The sequence below is a fragment of the Takifugu flavidus genome, chromosome 17 (assembly GCF_003711565.1).
Source record: "Takifugu flavidus isolate HTHZ2018 chromosome 17, ASM371156v2, whole genome shotgun sequence".
Lineage (NCBI taxonomy): Eukaryota > Metazoa > Chordata > Actinopteri > Tetraodontiformes > Tetraodontidae > Takifugu > Takifugu flavidus.
The window spans coordinates 3,364,466-3,379,820 of NC_079536.1; the positions used below are offsets into that span (position 1 = coordinate 3,364,466).

The 15,355-nt window shown below is 48.3% G+C and overlaps 1 protein-coding gene across 4 annotated transcripts in view; it reads left to right on the forward strand.

Moving 5' to 3' along the window:
• Positions 1-8,517, forward strand: part of LOC130514104 (cadherin-7-like) — a 72,166-nt gene extending 63,649 nt beyond the window's left edge. For all 4 annotated transcript variants that reach the window (XM_057013466.1, XM_057013463.1, XM_057013464.1 and 1 more), the window contains exons 10-12: positions 394-511; positions 2,291-2,539; positions 6,840-8,517. In XM_057013466.1, coding sequence (XP_056869446.1) covers positions 394-511; positions 2,291-2,539; positions 6,840-7,354 — 882 coding nt within the window. In that variant the 3' untranslated portion in view covers positions 7,355-8,517. The remainder of the gene's footprint in view (positions 1-393; positions 512-2,290; positions 2,540-6,839) is intronic.
• Positions 8,518-15,355: the final 6,838 nt, after the last annotated feature.

The following is a 15,355-nucleotide window of genomic DNA, read 5'->3' on the forward strand; positions in this document are numbered from 1 at the left end:
TATGTTTTTGATTCTCTTTCCTCCTTTGACGTTAGCCGCGGCGCCGCCAGATGTGATAATTTAGTGTGAATTGCTTTCAAGACGCTCTTGGATCCCGTCCTCGGGTGTGAGCTGTCACACGGTCCAGTTTTCAAACTCCCTCCAAAACGGATCCAGGAGCCTTCATCTAAATGTGCAGTGGTCACGCCCACTTTGATGGCGGTGGCGGCGGCGGCTATCATTTGTCGTCCATATGGCGTGTGATACGCTTCTGTCCTACAGGATGTATCAAGCCTCCCAAGTAGCGCGCGTGTTGATAGCGTTCGGAAAACAAGGTGGCATTCACCAAACTGTCGTTCCGGATCAGCTCCTCGTCCTAATTGTGCCCTCGGTCCCTTCTTTTGATGTTCTCAGGTGATCCAGACCGTCAGCGCCGTGGACAAAGACGAACCTCCGAGCGGACATCGCTTCTATTTCACCCTGGCGCCCTCTGTCGCCGGGAACCCGAACTTCACCCTTCGTGACAACAAAGGTGATTCCTTTTTTTTGTTATTGTCCATTTATTAATTTATTAATAACGCTGCTTCAGTCCCAGTCAGACGGGTCCAACGCCGTCCGTACCACCGGGTTTAGCTAACGACCGGCCCAGGGATGAGGTGGACCTTTACCCTAAAGGTGGACCTTCACCCTAAAGGTCCACCTTTACCCTAAGGGTTGACCTTCAACCTAAAGGTGGACCTTCACCCTAAGGTGGACCTTCACCCTAAAGTGGACCTTCACCCTAAAGGTGGACCTTCACCCTAAAGGTGGACCTTCACCCTAAAGGTGGACCTTCACCCTAACAAGACAGCGTCCCATAAGCACCTCCCAGGATTTATTCCCTGTCCTCACAGGGGAATATTTTCTATATTATTTCTATATTTTCTATATTGGCTGGGCTCCTCCTAAAACAGGGCGACCCCCGTTCCTTCACGTAACACATGAAGATAACTGATGTGAGGACATTTGTAAAAACAAGGAGCAAACATTAAATTCACGAGCGGACGTTGGAAAATCGATAACTCCTGATGACCACGGCCGATAAAGCCAACAATAAAATCTAATCTCTGCTGCTTTATCATAGCAGGAGCGGCGCAGCAGCACCTTTATCAGCCCGGTGCTGCTGTGCAGCGGGAATACAGAGAGAGGGGAGCGAAGTTTCAGCCTTCAGAGCGAGCCGGGCCCGTCGGTCCGCTCGGGATCGCTCTATTGGCTGCTCACCTCTCCTGAATTGAGCCTCGCAGCAGTCGCCGCTGACACTCCGGCCATTGCTCACTCCGGCCCGCTCCGTCCTCCATCTGGACACAATCTTCTCAGGACTCAGGAAGGCGGAGCCTGGCAGGTCCGCAGAACGGAGCCATAACTCTGCCATGACAACAGCCCGTTTCTGGGTTATTGTTCAGCCCAACTGTGGAGCCACAACTTTGCTTTGACTCCAAACACACGTCCACTTTATTTCAGCCACCGACCCACCGGGGAGCTCCGTTTTAAACCCATTTGACCTTTGAACCCGTTTGAGCGGCACACAGGCACTCCGCTGGTTCTTAACCAGTTTAGCCTCACGTTTGAGAGGTCGAAACCCCCCCTTGAAGCTGAGTGAATATCCTGAGTTTACCCTCAAACAACGGTGGAAACCACAGAAAAAGGTCCAGACTGGAGTCTGAAGGAGAAAAGCTCGAAGGTTTGGAGTAATTGCAGGCAAGTGACGGGACAAATCCATCACGTCTTCACCAGCTCAGCCTCAATTCCGAGCGCTAGCCCGGCTCCCGAGTCTGAATCCTCCTTTTTCAGACCTGATCTCTGCCCAAAACCCCGTCTAATGCGTCTCAGCGACCCGGAACACAGACTTTAAACTAGCGACTCCTCACCTGAGCCCGATCCTCTCAGTCCCTGCAGTCAGAAGGTCCTCAGAGAGTTCCAGCAGCTAGCTACGGGAGGCTCAGGTTAGCCGTCAACTTCCGGCTGTAATGGCACCTTGTTCTCGTCTGGCTGCTCTTTCACATGAAACTCCGACATCAGAATCAAGCCCATCATTATCCGACAGGTGGTCCAAATCAGCCGCCGCACCGCCGCCACACCGCCGCCACATAATGAGTCCCGTTAATCACACCATCTGTCGGCGTTCCTGCTTTTAAATCTATAAAAATCACTTCAGACCGCGCGAGCCAAGTGCAGCAATCATTAAGGAACGCGCCCCCCCGCTGGTCCGGCAGCAGACCCCCGCCTCCGTTCACCTGCGGCACGTTTACCTGGGCTCTCGTTCCCCTTTCAGACAACACGGCGTCGGTGCTCACCAAGCGGGGCGGCTTCCTGCGGCGGGAGCAGCCCGTCTACCTGCTGCCGGTGCTGATAACGGACAGCGGGAGCCCCGCCCTCAGCAGCACCAGCACGCTGCCCGTGCGGGTGTGCGACTGCGACTCGGACGGCGTGGCCCTGTCGTGTGGAGCTGTCGCCTACACCGCCACCGGCCTCAGCACCGGCGCTCTCCTGGCTATTTTAAGCTGCATCATCACGCTGCTGGGTAAGAGCCTCGCCACTTCGGTGTCAGCGGATGGTCGGGGGGGTTGGGGGGGGTTCTCTGGTGGTGCTCTGGTTGATCCCAGATACATGACTCAAGTCAAGACCCTTAGCTGAACCTAAAATATGGATTAAGCTAATGCTACTTGCTAATCATAGCTGCTGGGGCTGGTTCGGCCGCTAACCTGAAATATATTTACAAGTTAGAGCATCAGCTACCTGCCTTCAGTGGGATCTTCTCCTCTCACCTGTCAGAGCTCCAAACCTCATTCTGAGTTTCCACCTTAATGAAACAAGCCTGCAGGTGTTTCTGCCTCTATCAAAGCTCAACATCTCCACAGGCCTTCGGACGCCCACGTCTGCGGGTCTGCGGAAAAATATTAAAATGTGACGACCGCTGTTTGGGAATAAATTCACTGTTTTAGCTTTAGCTACCTTAGCTAGTCCTTTAGCTTACCTTAGCTGTTCCCTCAGCTGTTATGGCAGCTTCCCTGGAGTCAGAGGCTTGATGAGGCGCCACCATCTTTTTGATGCTAACGCTAGCTGTTCACAGCCTCCATATGTTAATCGTGTCATCATCAACATTTGGAGTTGGATGAGTTGGGAATGTTTAGACGCCACAGGAGGGATTTTCAGCCGTTCACCAGACAGTCGACGTTCTTTTAAGGACGTTTTTGGACAAAAAACGACAATCACGGCTTTCACAAAGAGAACCGGTGCCTCTGGTTTCGGAAGGCTCAAAATTCCTCCCTCCAGATTCAGCAGAATTTCCTCCTGATTTATGAAGGTCTCTGGGATAAAACCAACTGGAATCACAGTGTCTCTGCTCTCTGTTGTTCAGGCCAAATGCAAAGAAACGCAAATTTACTTTTAATGAGGGACGATTTTGCCTGCTTCCCCCAACTACCCTTAAACTTTTTTCCTTCTTTCTTATCTTTCGCATGAAAAATCTTTCCCTGGATGGAGGGCTGCTAATAGCATCTGGCTCTAGCCTGAGGACAGGGGCTCAGGAATCGCGGCTTCAGTTGAATCAACCTGGTTGTATTTTTTTGTGCGACTGTTAGCGGCACACGTGCAGCGGCTCGGCCCAGTCGGCCTCCGTCAATACGTCCTTTTCTCTCTGGAGTAAAAAGAATGCTAATATGTCTGATTCTCTAGTTTTAGATCCGTACCGAGCCCTCAAGTCCTGCTTTTGCACCAGCAAAGCCGTCATGTCAGAGAACTTTAGCGATGCTAACAGAGTAGGTTTAAGGAAGGCTGGGGTCTTTTAGGTCGATTAAAAATGTCTGAAAGGCAAAAAAAATTAATTAATTCGGTGTTACAACACACATTAAAACAGACCTTTCAAATTCAGAGCACATCGGTGCGGCGGCATGTCTAAGCTAACCTACGCTAAGGGTCATTAATCACAGGTTGATATTTTTAGACGTAATTACAGCCTTGTCCTCCCGCCGCCGTGTTCCTGAAGTGAGCAACTCTGTGTTATTTTTTCACAACTGTCATTTCAGACTTCAGTTCCGTAAATGATGATCCCAACCGAGGCCGCCGTTATCTCGTTAGCATAGCGTTCCGTATTTTTCCCAGGACAGACCAGGTATGGTTTAATCCTCCGGAGGGCCAATTAGGACATTACGTAGCGCTCCGATTCTCCAGACGGTTATTTCTGTCTCGTCCAAGTCATTCTTTAAATTCCCACTCACGTCTCTCATTTTACTGTCTTCCCTCAGCGGCTACGGCTCCATTTATTTGTCCGCCGTCGGACGGCGAACGATTCTTCCCCAACGTGCGGTACCACGTTAGAGCCTCTCCGTTAAGGTCTCTGGCAAACGTGCCCCCGCGTTATTCCTAGTGTGGTTGTTTATGTCTCTGACCCTCAGCGTGCACGTGTAGGATTCAGATTAGCATCAATAAAGACGGCAGCAGAATTATTTACAAAAGTTTCTTAAGTCGTCTGACGTATCGACTCCACTTTGGGTCAAGACCCGTTCAAAGATGATCAAAGATCAAGTAAGACAATCATATATGTGTATATATATACAGTATATACGTCAAACGCTGATGCTAACAAAGCGGCGTGGAAGAGCTTGAGGTGGAAATTAAATCACATCCTTGAGGATTTATTAGCGCTGTCCGAAGTGCTCATCACAGCTCCGCAGGAATAAATCACATGGGTTTGTGAGGACTGAAACAGAAACACACTCCGCCCACTGATATCGCTCTGCTGGCCTCCGTGACCATGAAGCTAACGGTCAAGTGTTAACTGGCTGCGCTAAAGCATGCGATTAAATAAACATCCGCACCCTGAAAGATATTTACAGAAAGAAAAACAGGATAAACAAGCGTGTTCAGGAATCATTTCAGATTCACAAGATTTCTGAACTGTAGCTTTGAGGGCTAATGCTAAAATGTGTTCCACCTTTCAGGTCTGCCGCTGAGTTATGTCATTTACTTTAGAATCCCACAATGATTAGCCACAATGTTAGCGTAAAGAAAAAAGCACGATTCCATGACTACTTCCTGTTCTGTCCAGAAACCTTTAGCATGTTAGGGTATCAGACAAATCCATCATTTAACAATTCAACTTAACCAAGTAAAACTTTGGAAATGCTAACTGCATTAAATGTTAGCATTAAGTATTAGCTTTGGAAATGTTGGGCAGTCACATTTCAGCGCGTACCTTAGATTAGCAGGGTCGGACCCTGATATACAAAACAGAAAAACCTCGTTAATCTTTAGCAAATCTCTTCCTCACCGTTCTCGTGCGTTGTCATGGCGATAAACGCGAGAGATATGGAGTAAAAATAGGGGGCGTGTCTGTGGGTTGTGAGAGGTGACGGCATCAATTAGAAGTTTTCACTCTCAAAAAGAAAAGTCTGAAAATAGCGCTAATGTCACATCAGTAGCATCACTATGGAACATCAAACATGTAGCTTATAATTGTAGCTGATAGAATCCCGATGTTCTGAATTATGCTGCTGCTAGTTTACATAAGAGCTAGCGCACACCTGCATACGTTATTAGCTTTAGCAGAACAAGCGCCATCTTTGTTTATTTTTGCACTGTAAAAAAAACCAAAAACGACGATAAAGAATCGAGATTTCTGTCAGAACCGAACTCATCGCCTCGCCGTTAAGACTCATCAAAACCAAATAAATACTGCGATGAAAAATGCGATGAACAAATCTCGACATTCCGCATCGATCGGAAAGGTTTGTCGATCCGAACATTCCAATTAGAGCTGGATTGATTGGCTCTACGCCGTCCGTAAATGTGCTACCAGCAACAGACTTTATATTCTCCGCCATCCGTCCGCTCATCCGCCTCCACACGTGAGGAGGTCTGTCTCTAGCCTGGGATGCACCGCCGCCGCCGCCGCCGCCTCCTTCCAGGCGTTAAACCCTAAAGAGCTTTGCTGGAGAGCGTCGAGAATATTCAGTTTCAATGATCCACTTTGTGATTCCTTTTGGAGACGAGCCGCCGAATCGAAGGGAATTTAAAACAACTCGACGTCCTCAAATCAGAGGAGGCGCGCCTCCACGGAAACGTGGCGTTTCTGAAAGGATGTTGGAAGTTCTCGGGCTGGAGGAACAGTTAGCTGGTGTTTTGGCGCCCATTCATCTCCAGCCCTTCCTTGTGACACTCGCCACCTTCCGTTTGTTCCCTCTGAAGTCGTGTTTGAATGAGGTTCCTGGGCCCCGTCCGCACGCCGTAGCTCAAAGTAAGGACCCACGGGCCGATATTTCACCGGCGCCGGCGTGACACTGATGGATGGAGGATCATTAGACGTTTGCCAGTTTGCTTGGGTGTGGAGTTATTTTCAGCGGTAATGTATGGGCCCGGGGAGCGGGGGTCCGGGGGAGGGGTCCAGCTGGGACCTAAGAGGAGAGGAGCTTTGTACATGTCAGGAGGCAAAGTGTAGGTGTTGGGAATAAAAGAGGGTCACGATGGATTACACGGCCGGTTCGGATGTAGGGACTCTAAACGGATTCACGGCAGGATGTGCTGAACCGTTTTTATTCCAGACGCTGATGCCGACGGCCTCCCCCGGTGATGCGTTCGGTGACATCCATATTTATGTAAGCTAACCAGGCAAAAAAAAAAGAGCTAACTGTGGCGACAACTAAGGAATTAGCATTACCGATCCTGAGTAATCAAGGCAGGGTTGAACTTGTTCTTCACTGGGTTCCTCTGGTGTGGCCCTTCATTGAGGAGCCTGGGAGCCTCTACCAGGCTCCAGGACCATGACCCGTCCAAGGGCAGTTCTAGTCGAGGTCCTTACTGACTGTGGTTCTCTTCCTCCTCAGTGATGGTTCTCTTGATCGTGACGATGCGTCGGAGGAGGAAGCAGCCGCTAATCCTCGAGGAGGAGCGGGACATCAGGGAGAACATCGTGCGCTACGACGACGAAGGTGGGGGCGAGGAGGACACCGAGGCGTTCGACATGGTGACCCTACGAAACCTAAACGTCATCAGGGACCCCAACGTACGGCGGGACGTCACGCCGGACACTCCGACCTTTTACCATTACCCGCCGGCCTCCCGCCCGTCTTTTAAGACCCTGCCAGACAACGTGGTGTTTCGGGAGTTTATTTGGGAGCGGCTCAAGGATGCGGATGTGGACCCTACGGCGCCCCCCTACGACTCTCTGCAGACGTACGCCTTTGAAGGCAGCGGCTCTGTTGCCGAGTCGCTGAGCTCTCTGGAGTCACTAAGTACAGACTCGGATCAGAACTATGACTATCTCAACAACTGGGGGCCGCGATTCCAAAAGCTGGCCGACCTGTACGGCAACGGCTACGGCGCCGCCGTCTTCTCGTAGCCCCTAAACGTCTCGGATTTAAAGAGTCGGAGGAAGCGATTTTGCCGTCCTCAGAGGAGCAGCGGGAGCGATTCAAAGACAACACACGAGCGATTGAAAGAGCGACGCGTTGACTTCAAAGGTTCTTGGGTTTGTTTACCTCCTTGTGTGGATTTTCAGAAGTATTCCAGTTTTGACACGGACTTCAAAAGTAGGACGGGAAACCTTGAGGGCCACCGACATTAAAGGTTCTGTTTCGGGGGCTCCAGTTCGACCACTGACACTGCAACAAGTTTTTACTGGGAGTCACCTGACCTTTTGTCCCGGCAGTGGGCGCTAACCCGGCGCGCTAGCTTTGCTGCATTTACTTTGCGACCTTTTTGTGAGACCCTTAAATGTTTTTGATGAATCTCCGAAAGCCAAAATCGTCCCTGAAATACGACAATTTTGTTCTTTTACTTCTTTTAAGGGGAAATTCAGAGGAAAGGAGGTTTTTTTTTTTTCCTGCCACTGATGTGACAGAGTCACGTTATTTATGGCGTCTGTCTGAACACAAGCAGTATTAAAACAGTAGTTGATGTGCAAAACGTACTTTGTGCAAATTATAATGGGACATTTCTATCTCGTCGATGTCTCCCCCGGCTGAAACAGGAAAATATCCTATTTCTTTCTTAATTTCCAAACAAAATATTTTGCAGATGTTCCGCTGTAGCGTGTGTTTGAGTCTGTTTCTTCCTATTTCCTGGTCCGATGTATAATTTCTGAGCTATAAACTTCTGTTGCGCTGCTTTCCGGGGGCGGTGGGGGGGGGGGTTTGGGAACATCTGCTACGCTAGGAAGCTTTTTTTTCCGGATGGATCAGGCGTCTTTGAGGTTGGCACCACTCAAGGGAAAAAAAAATACATATCTTTCTGAAACAAGTGTCCATAAACACCTCAGAGTTGCAGTTTGTAGGCAAATTTCGCTTCTGTAGTTGGCAGAAAACGTCGTCATTCCGAACTTTTGACACCAACAGGACACACTGTATGATAGTTAGCGCTGCCACGTTGTGCCGCCTTGTTTTTCCAGCTTCAACATATTATGTTATGATGTGCAACTGATCTGTGTTATTATTTATTTTGAAGCGGCGGAGTCGTGTTTTTATCCCTTTGCTGAAAATAAAATTGACATTCAGTATTAAAAAATGTTTCTTTTGGTCCAACAGCAACAGCTGAAAGGAGATTCCAGACATGGAGGAGACTTGGGATTTCTTTTTTCCTCATCTTTGTTCGTTGCGCCGTCTGTAGTTGAAAAGCAGAGCGACACAGGCGCTCCGCAGGCGCTCCGCAGATGCTCCACAGACACTCCACAGACACTCCACAGACGCTCCACAGGGGTGACTGGGAGGAGTCCTCAGGGAGTCCTCAGGGAGTTGGCGAGGACTCCAGAGACTATCCCTTAATGTTGTGTTCATATCCTACCGTAATTTACAGGTTTAGTATCGTAGTTCCCAAAGAATGTCGAACGGGACTACGACTCGATCGATATTTTCGTTCCAAAAATCGAAATCAAAGATTTAATGAGCATCTCAAAGGTGCTCAGGAATTCGCTCGGTAAAGGCGTCGCCGGTCGCATAAACACCGAATTTCTACATGTAGCTATGATGCTAGCTAAAACTAGCTAGTTCAAAGCGTAATGGATAGACCCTCTTTGCTTAAATGGGTTGTGTTTGCCTGTGTTACGCTGTGCCATAATTACGAACTTTATCAGTAGCTATCGACGGCCCCTGAACACGCGTCTCCAGTTATCTCCAACGCCGACAGCAGATCGTCGGAGACGACCGGCCGTCAATCAAAACCAGACGTGGGAGCGTGTTGAACGGCCGCCACCTCGGGGGTGCTTATGAGCAATCAGGGATCCTCTGCTATCAGGGGCTCAATCTGGCCCAGGCTTGATTACTGGTGTTAGCCGCGGATTGTTGGAAGCTCCGGCGGCCCGGGGCAGCCGCAGACACTTCGCTCCGTCCTTATCATAACCATGCATCATCGGCAAATTGCCCTGACAACGGCGTCCCTATTTTCAGAGGCTCTCGGAGAGATGAGGCCACGCTTCTCCTCAGATTGTCTGCTGGAACATGGCTAATGGAGTTTGACCCTCCTGACAGCCCGTTAGAGAAATCGCTCTCCGCGGCCGCCGCCTGGCTCCGTGTGCGGCGCAGGTGTCCGCCATCGCCGATGACGGAGCGTCGCCTCCGTTTATCCTGTGATGGTGATTAACGGCTTTGATGTGAACAGGAGAGTCTCTGATGTTTGGGAACTTCAGAGACAACAGAGCATCAAAACATCGATTAAATATTGCTGGTGAAATGAAGGAATCAAAACACATTATAACGAACATCTTAGTTGTCCCGTTTTAAGCTAAAAATAGCACCTGGAAGCAGGTGAATGAATGCAGAGCGTGTTCGATGTGGCGGCATGCCGTGCTAGCAGCCAGGGAGCAAAACGGATTTTTTTTTTTTTTAAATTCCAGGTCAGGAGGAGATTTAGCCAGATTAGCGCTGAAATTTGACATTCGAGCAGCGAGCGAGTCCCCGTTTCCACCCTGGACACAGACGGCGGTGCTTTGGTGGTGGGCCGACTGGGCCGCCGCTCCGGCATCAGCTGGATGACTCCTCGCTGGTCCTTTGAAACAGAGAAGAGGAGCGAGGAAGATCAAAGGCCGTTCCCGCGCCATGTTTTATTCCGTCTCTCGCTCCGCAGTCGACCGCGCCCGCGGCTAAAGAAATGTCAGACCTGAGGTTTGTGTACTCTGCAGCTCCGCACAAATTAGACTGATCCCAGACCTGAGTGGCATGAATAATTCTCTTGAGAGGAACATGTGGGGAGCGCACCAGGACAACCGCGAGGAGCGGGAAAGTAGGTCAAGTGGCCGGATAAGGGTAACCGGGTTCAAAACGAGGAACACTTTAGGACGTTAAACTGGTCCCAGACCGGAAGATATTTGCCTGAACTGCTGTTAGCATTGGTGTCAATTCCATGATAAAAGCTACTGGAACTTTCGTCCATTGCCGGGGGGATGGGGGGGGTTGGATCTTATGAACAGTTGAGGAGCCTAGCTTAGGCTAGCTAGCATTACCGCTGAGGAATCCAAATATCTAGCTTGTGATGGTCAAAGTACACTTGAGTGCTTGAGCAAACAGACTGAAAAAACAAGATAATCGTCCAAACTGCACGTAGCTTTAGCATTTCTGCCTATATGTTTCCTGACTAAACTGATGATCTCGCCAACGTTTGTTGGTAGAAACATGTCAGAGCGTTAATGAGCCATAATCAGCCCAGGCCTAATTAGCGACACTTTTTATTTTCACGCGGTTTATCATCGTTAGCCAAGCCCGACGCGCCCGACGAAGTTTGGAGCGAGTGGGTGGCTCGAATGTTTGTTTATCGTGTCGACACGGAAAATACTTACACGCTTCATCGGCCCCGGCGGTGAGACGCGGTTCCGCTGGCCCACAGCTGCCTTTAGCACGGAAGGATGGTGAGGTAATCGGATCTGAAAGGACTGTGGAGGGAAACATGCTAATGGGAGATTTAAGGTTGGTGTTTCTGGGGTTTTCTCAGTCATACTTGGCTGAATTACACATTCAAATCAGGAGGACTAATAAATCATCTATCAATGGGACCATTACAGCCCATCAGAGCTGCTCTAACACCAGAACTGAGCTTTAATTATCTACGTTTGTGCTGTTTTTGGAGTCCAAGAGGGAAAAAGTTGAACCAGACTTTTCTTTTTCTTCTCTCTTTTACAGCGTTTGTCTGACATGATTAATGACAACATTCATCCTTCAGAACGTCGGCGTTTTATTTGAACGCAAACGAGCGCCTGATTAATAATTCACAGGCGCTATTGTGGGTCCGAGGTGTTAGCATGCTGGGCTGGTTTTCCTAATAAAACCCAGCCGATGGGATCACCCCCCCTCGTATTTAATTGAGTTTGACCAGGTCTCTCCTCAGTGTTGGGCTAATCTCCCGGCAGGATTGTTGCCTCTCCTCAGGGGGGAGACGGGGGAGGCCGATAAACTTTGAAGCCAGAGCCGAGAACCTGCTCGCTGCACCTTCTGCATTATTCATGACAAGGCGACTAGAGCATCTTCAAATGGGCTGTCATTTCCTTTTACCCTCCATCACAATGTCCATATGCTGCACTCACAGGAGAGGGGTGGTGGTGAGGGAGGGGGGGGGTATCTCCAGCTAAGCCTAGCCAAACAGGGACACGCGCGCTAACCGAGACATCCGCAGGTAAACCCACACAAAGGGAACTGTAGTGGGGATTGAAAGAAGAAAAGGAGAAACTCTTCTGTGGTGTATTTCAATCTCGCCGTCCAAGGCTAACCTCCTCCCACTGCTGCCGCTCTTCCAAGTAAACACGATCGTATTCCGGCATTCCTGCCAAACCGGGAGTCCATGGGAGGGAAAAAAAAGTGGTAAAATGACAAACAAAAGCAGCAGTCGGGAAGTTTGCAGCAACATTTTCAAAGACCCATCAAAGTTTTTGTGACATTTCAGGTAAAGTCGAGCATAATTGTTCTCACGGGAAACAAAAGATGTTTTTTTTTTTCTCGTTTTTAGCGCGGAGGCGTAGCTGCTGTTGTGGTGTACGTCGCTCCGGCTCCTCTGTGACATTTCGTCAGTGGCCCCCGAGCCCTCGCAGCTAGCGTTCCGCACCTTATTTGCGTTTACGGAGTTTGTTTACGTGACAAAAACCACGCAGGGCGCGTCCGTCTTAATTGGGACTGCCGTCACCACACCTCCCCGATGCCTGCCGCTCCGCGGTAACATGTCATTAGATGGTTCCAGGACCGTTCACTCAGAAAATTAGAGGTCTCGGTGGACGCGCGGAGGCGTCAACGGCGCAAAAACAGCTGGAACCGTTGCAGTTTTTAAAAAAAAAGAAAAAAAGGGAATGAAAAGCAGAGGAGGACTGGGTGGAGTTGAGATAATAAAAACTGCTAAAGTCACTTTGGTCCTTTTGTTTCTGACACCCGCACCTTGAAATTAGCGGATAAGCTAACAGATTGTTAAGCGCTAGAGAAAGTGGTCTATGGTCCCGCGGGGCCAACGCTGATCATCCCATAATAACATCAACCTTAAGGTAAACACTGTCGCTAAATCCTGCGTCCTTGTTGATGAACCCAGCCTGCCGAACACACCTGGCCACTAAACATCTGGCAGACACGATGGAATCGCTAACATTCCGTTTTCACAAGTGCCTTGTTTTGACACTCCTGACAGCCTGGAATTTAACTCGCCGTTGTTGTCGTCCCGACGACGAAGCTGTCAACGTCCCCAGGTAATAAAGCGATAATAAATTAAGGGATATTGCCAATTTTCAAACAGAAACGCAAACACAGCACGCTAGCAATCGCTGGCTGATGTGTTACTGCAGTTCATCCTTTCCTCGGACTCCATATTAATGTGTGTAAAACAGTGAAGACATCCAATAATAGTGCTGCTGTTTTACCCTTATTTTCACGCGTCGCCTTACTTTTTCCTGCCTTTTCTGCCACTGAACGTGCGTCTGAAGGTCACGTTCGTCCGATCAAAGAGCAGGAGAGTTTATGTTTCCGATCAATGAGCGTAAGAATTTACTCTAACGATGAGAGTAGCGATGTATCGTCAGGCAAGAGTTTGCTCAGAAACAGACGTTTTAAGTGACGCTAACTCGTGATCTCCAATACGAAGCAGAGAATATCGTGTAAATATTAAACATAAAACCAGAAAAATCTGTCCGAACCCTTTCAGAAGCAGGTCAACCAGCGCGTGAATAATCGCAGCCGTGCGCTAAGGTCAACAGCGCCATTTGACCTCGCTGAAATGAACCTTGAATAATCTCACCACTGTACGCTACAACACTACGATTTACCAACTAACCTCCACTTTCTCTGATTGCCTCTTGTGCCGCCCTTAAATTAGCCGTCTCATCCTGAAACTGTGTAAATGTGATGTTGGGAAATGAATAATAACAGGGAGCACTTTTGCTGTGTACTAGAACACTTAAAGCACTCTTCTCATCATGAATTTACTGGGTTTATTTATTTATTTCTCGCATGATTTATGCCTATTCTCTTCTATCTGTCCTCCCCTGAGCCTGGTCCTGCTCAGGGTTTCTTCCTGTTAGAGGACAGTTCTTTTTCTTGTTGGGGGGGTCAGCTCCTGGGACTCCATTTTGATTGTAAGGCTGCATAAATAAAGATGAATTGAGCTGAATTTTGAAAAACGATTCTGCCTTCAGTTACGAATAAAAACGACTCTGTTTTTAATCCAAACGTGGTTCAGAACTTCCACCAATAATCGGAAGTACTTTTACTCATCAAATACCATCTCAGAGACGAATCCTGCAGGTTCCCGGTGGGACAGTCGGTAAATATTTCCTTCACTGAATAATTGCTGTTAAATCCGTGCGTGCGCACGTGCGTGCGTGCGTGGCGGGTAGGTGGGTGTCCCTCAGCCTGATGCGCCTCTGTGGGGATGTAATAAATATGTTTGATCCAGAGCTCCTGTGATGTATGTCTTGGGATCCTTGTGTTTACATTGCTTATATATCTCCAACCTCCACAGAGCCAGAACCCTGCTGGAAGACTCTTTAACGATTAATATCAAATCACACGCTGATTATTTTACGTTTAAAGGCAATAATCTACGAGTTTCACCGTATGAAGTATAACATACACATGTTCACCCCCCCGTCCAAAAACCGTTCATCGGTCTGGCAGGTAGTTCGAATCACAGCCCCCCCTCGACCAGACCCCTCCTGTGTTGAGGGCCTGGTTGTTCATGCGCTACGTGGACTCACAGCCTTTTTAGCATTCAGCCACTCCAGTTTTCTAAAGGTTAGCAACACCTAATTAGACATTTATGTGGGATCTTCAAAGGTCCCTGCGTTATTAATGATGTGCTACTTCTGAGGACGGCAACCGTGACTTTTATTTTCTATTTCCCTGACTCCAGGAGCACACTTAGAGCAACACAGCGGACACCCACAATGCAACAGGACAATAATAACCAGGTCTGTCTCTCACCTGTAGCTACACAGCTAGCTAGCAGACATCTTTGGCGACACAACAGCTGCCCGTCAAACACCAGCGAACCACTAATTTAGGTTTGTTTATCACTTTAAATGAAATAAATCTCTAGTTTTGAGTAAAAGAGTTAAAGTAGAAGTTTAATCCATGCTAAGTTGCATCTGTCAGGATATTTTATTAATCATAACTACACATAACAGTGTGATTATTTTCATACGCAGTCACAGAATACCACATGATATAACTCCTCCACATGGGTCCTGGTTCTGCTCAAGGTTTCTCACTGTTAAAAGCTCATTTTTCTGGCCGGCCTGAGGTCAGACTCTGGGTTTCTTCGTGCACCGACAGATAATCTTGTTAATTGTGGTGATAAAGTTGTGACAAATGCAACTTCTAAAAGTGAAAGGCCATTAAAAACACATATGATTATGTATATAAAAATATGTAAATAAAATTCATCAATGATCTCTCATTTATCTGCTTAAGTCACAATCAGAGACATGAATTAAGAAATCGTGGAAAAAGTTGTTAATTTATTTGACAAAACCAGACCCGACCCGATGAATCTTTTCCTTTGTTGCTAATATTTCCATGCAGGCGTGAGGTGAATGTAGCAACCGGACAAATAAACTGCTCACATTAATGATTAAAATGAGCTTTAATTAATAATGAATGGCAGCTAATTAGCTGAGTCCAGGAGCCAAGTACGTCTGTTTCCTGCAACTTCACGAACTCACAGAAAAAAACAGAAAGCTTAGGAGGCCTCGCTAATCATCTGAGCGAGCGCACGCCACGGGGACGCGCCTCCAATAATAACACGAGTGAAAATGAAGAGGAGCTAAAGTGTGTAAGTCATTTCTCATTTCCTCGCTTCGGCAGCCGTCGGAAGAAAAAGTCCTGAGTTTTGAGGGATGGTTTCCAGAAGAAAAGAGGGAAAGAGGCAAATAAACAAACCCTCCGGC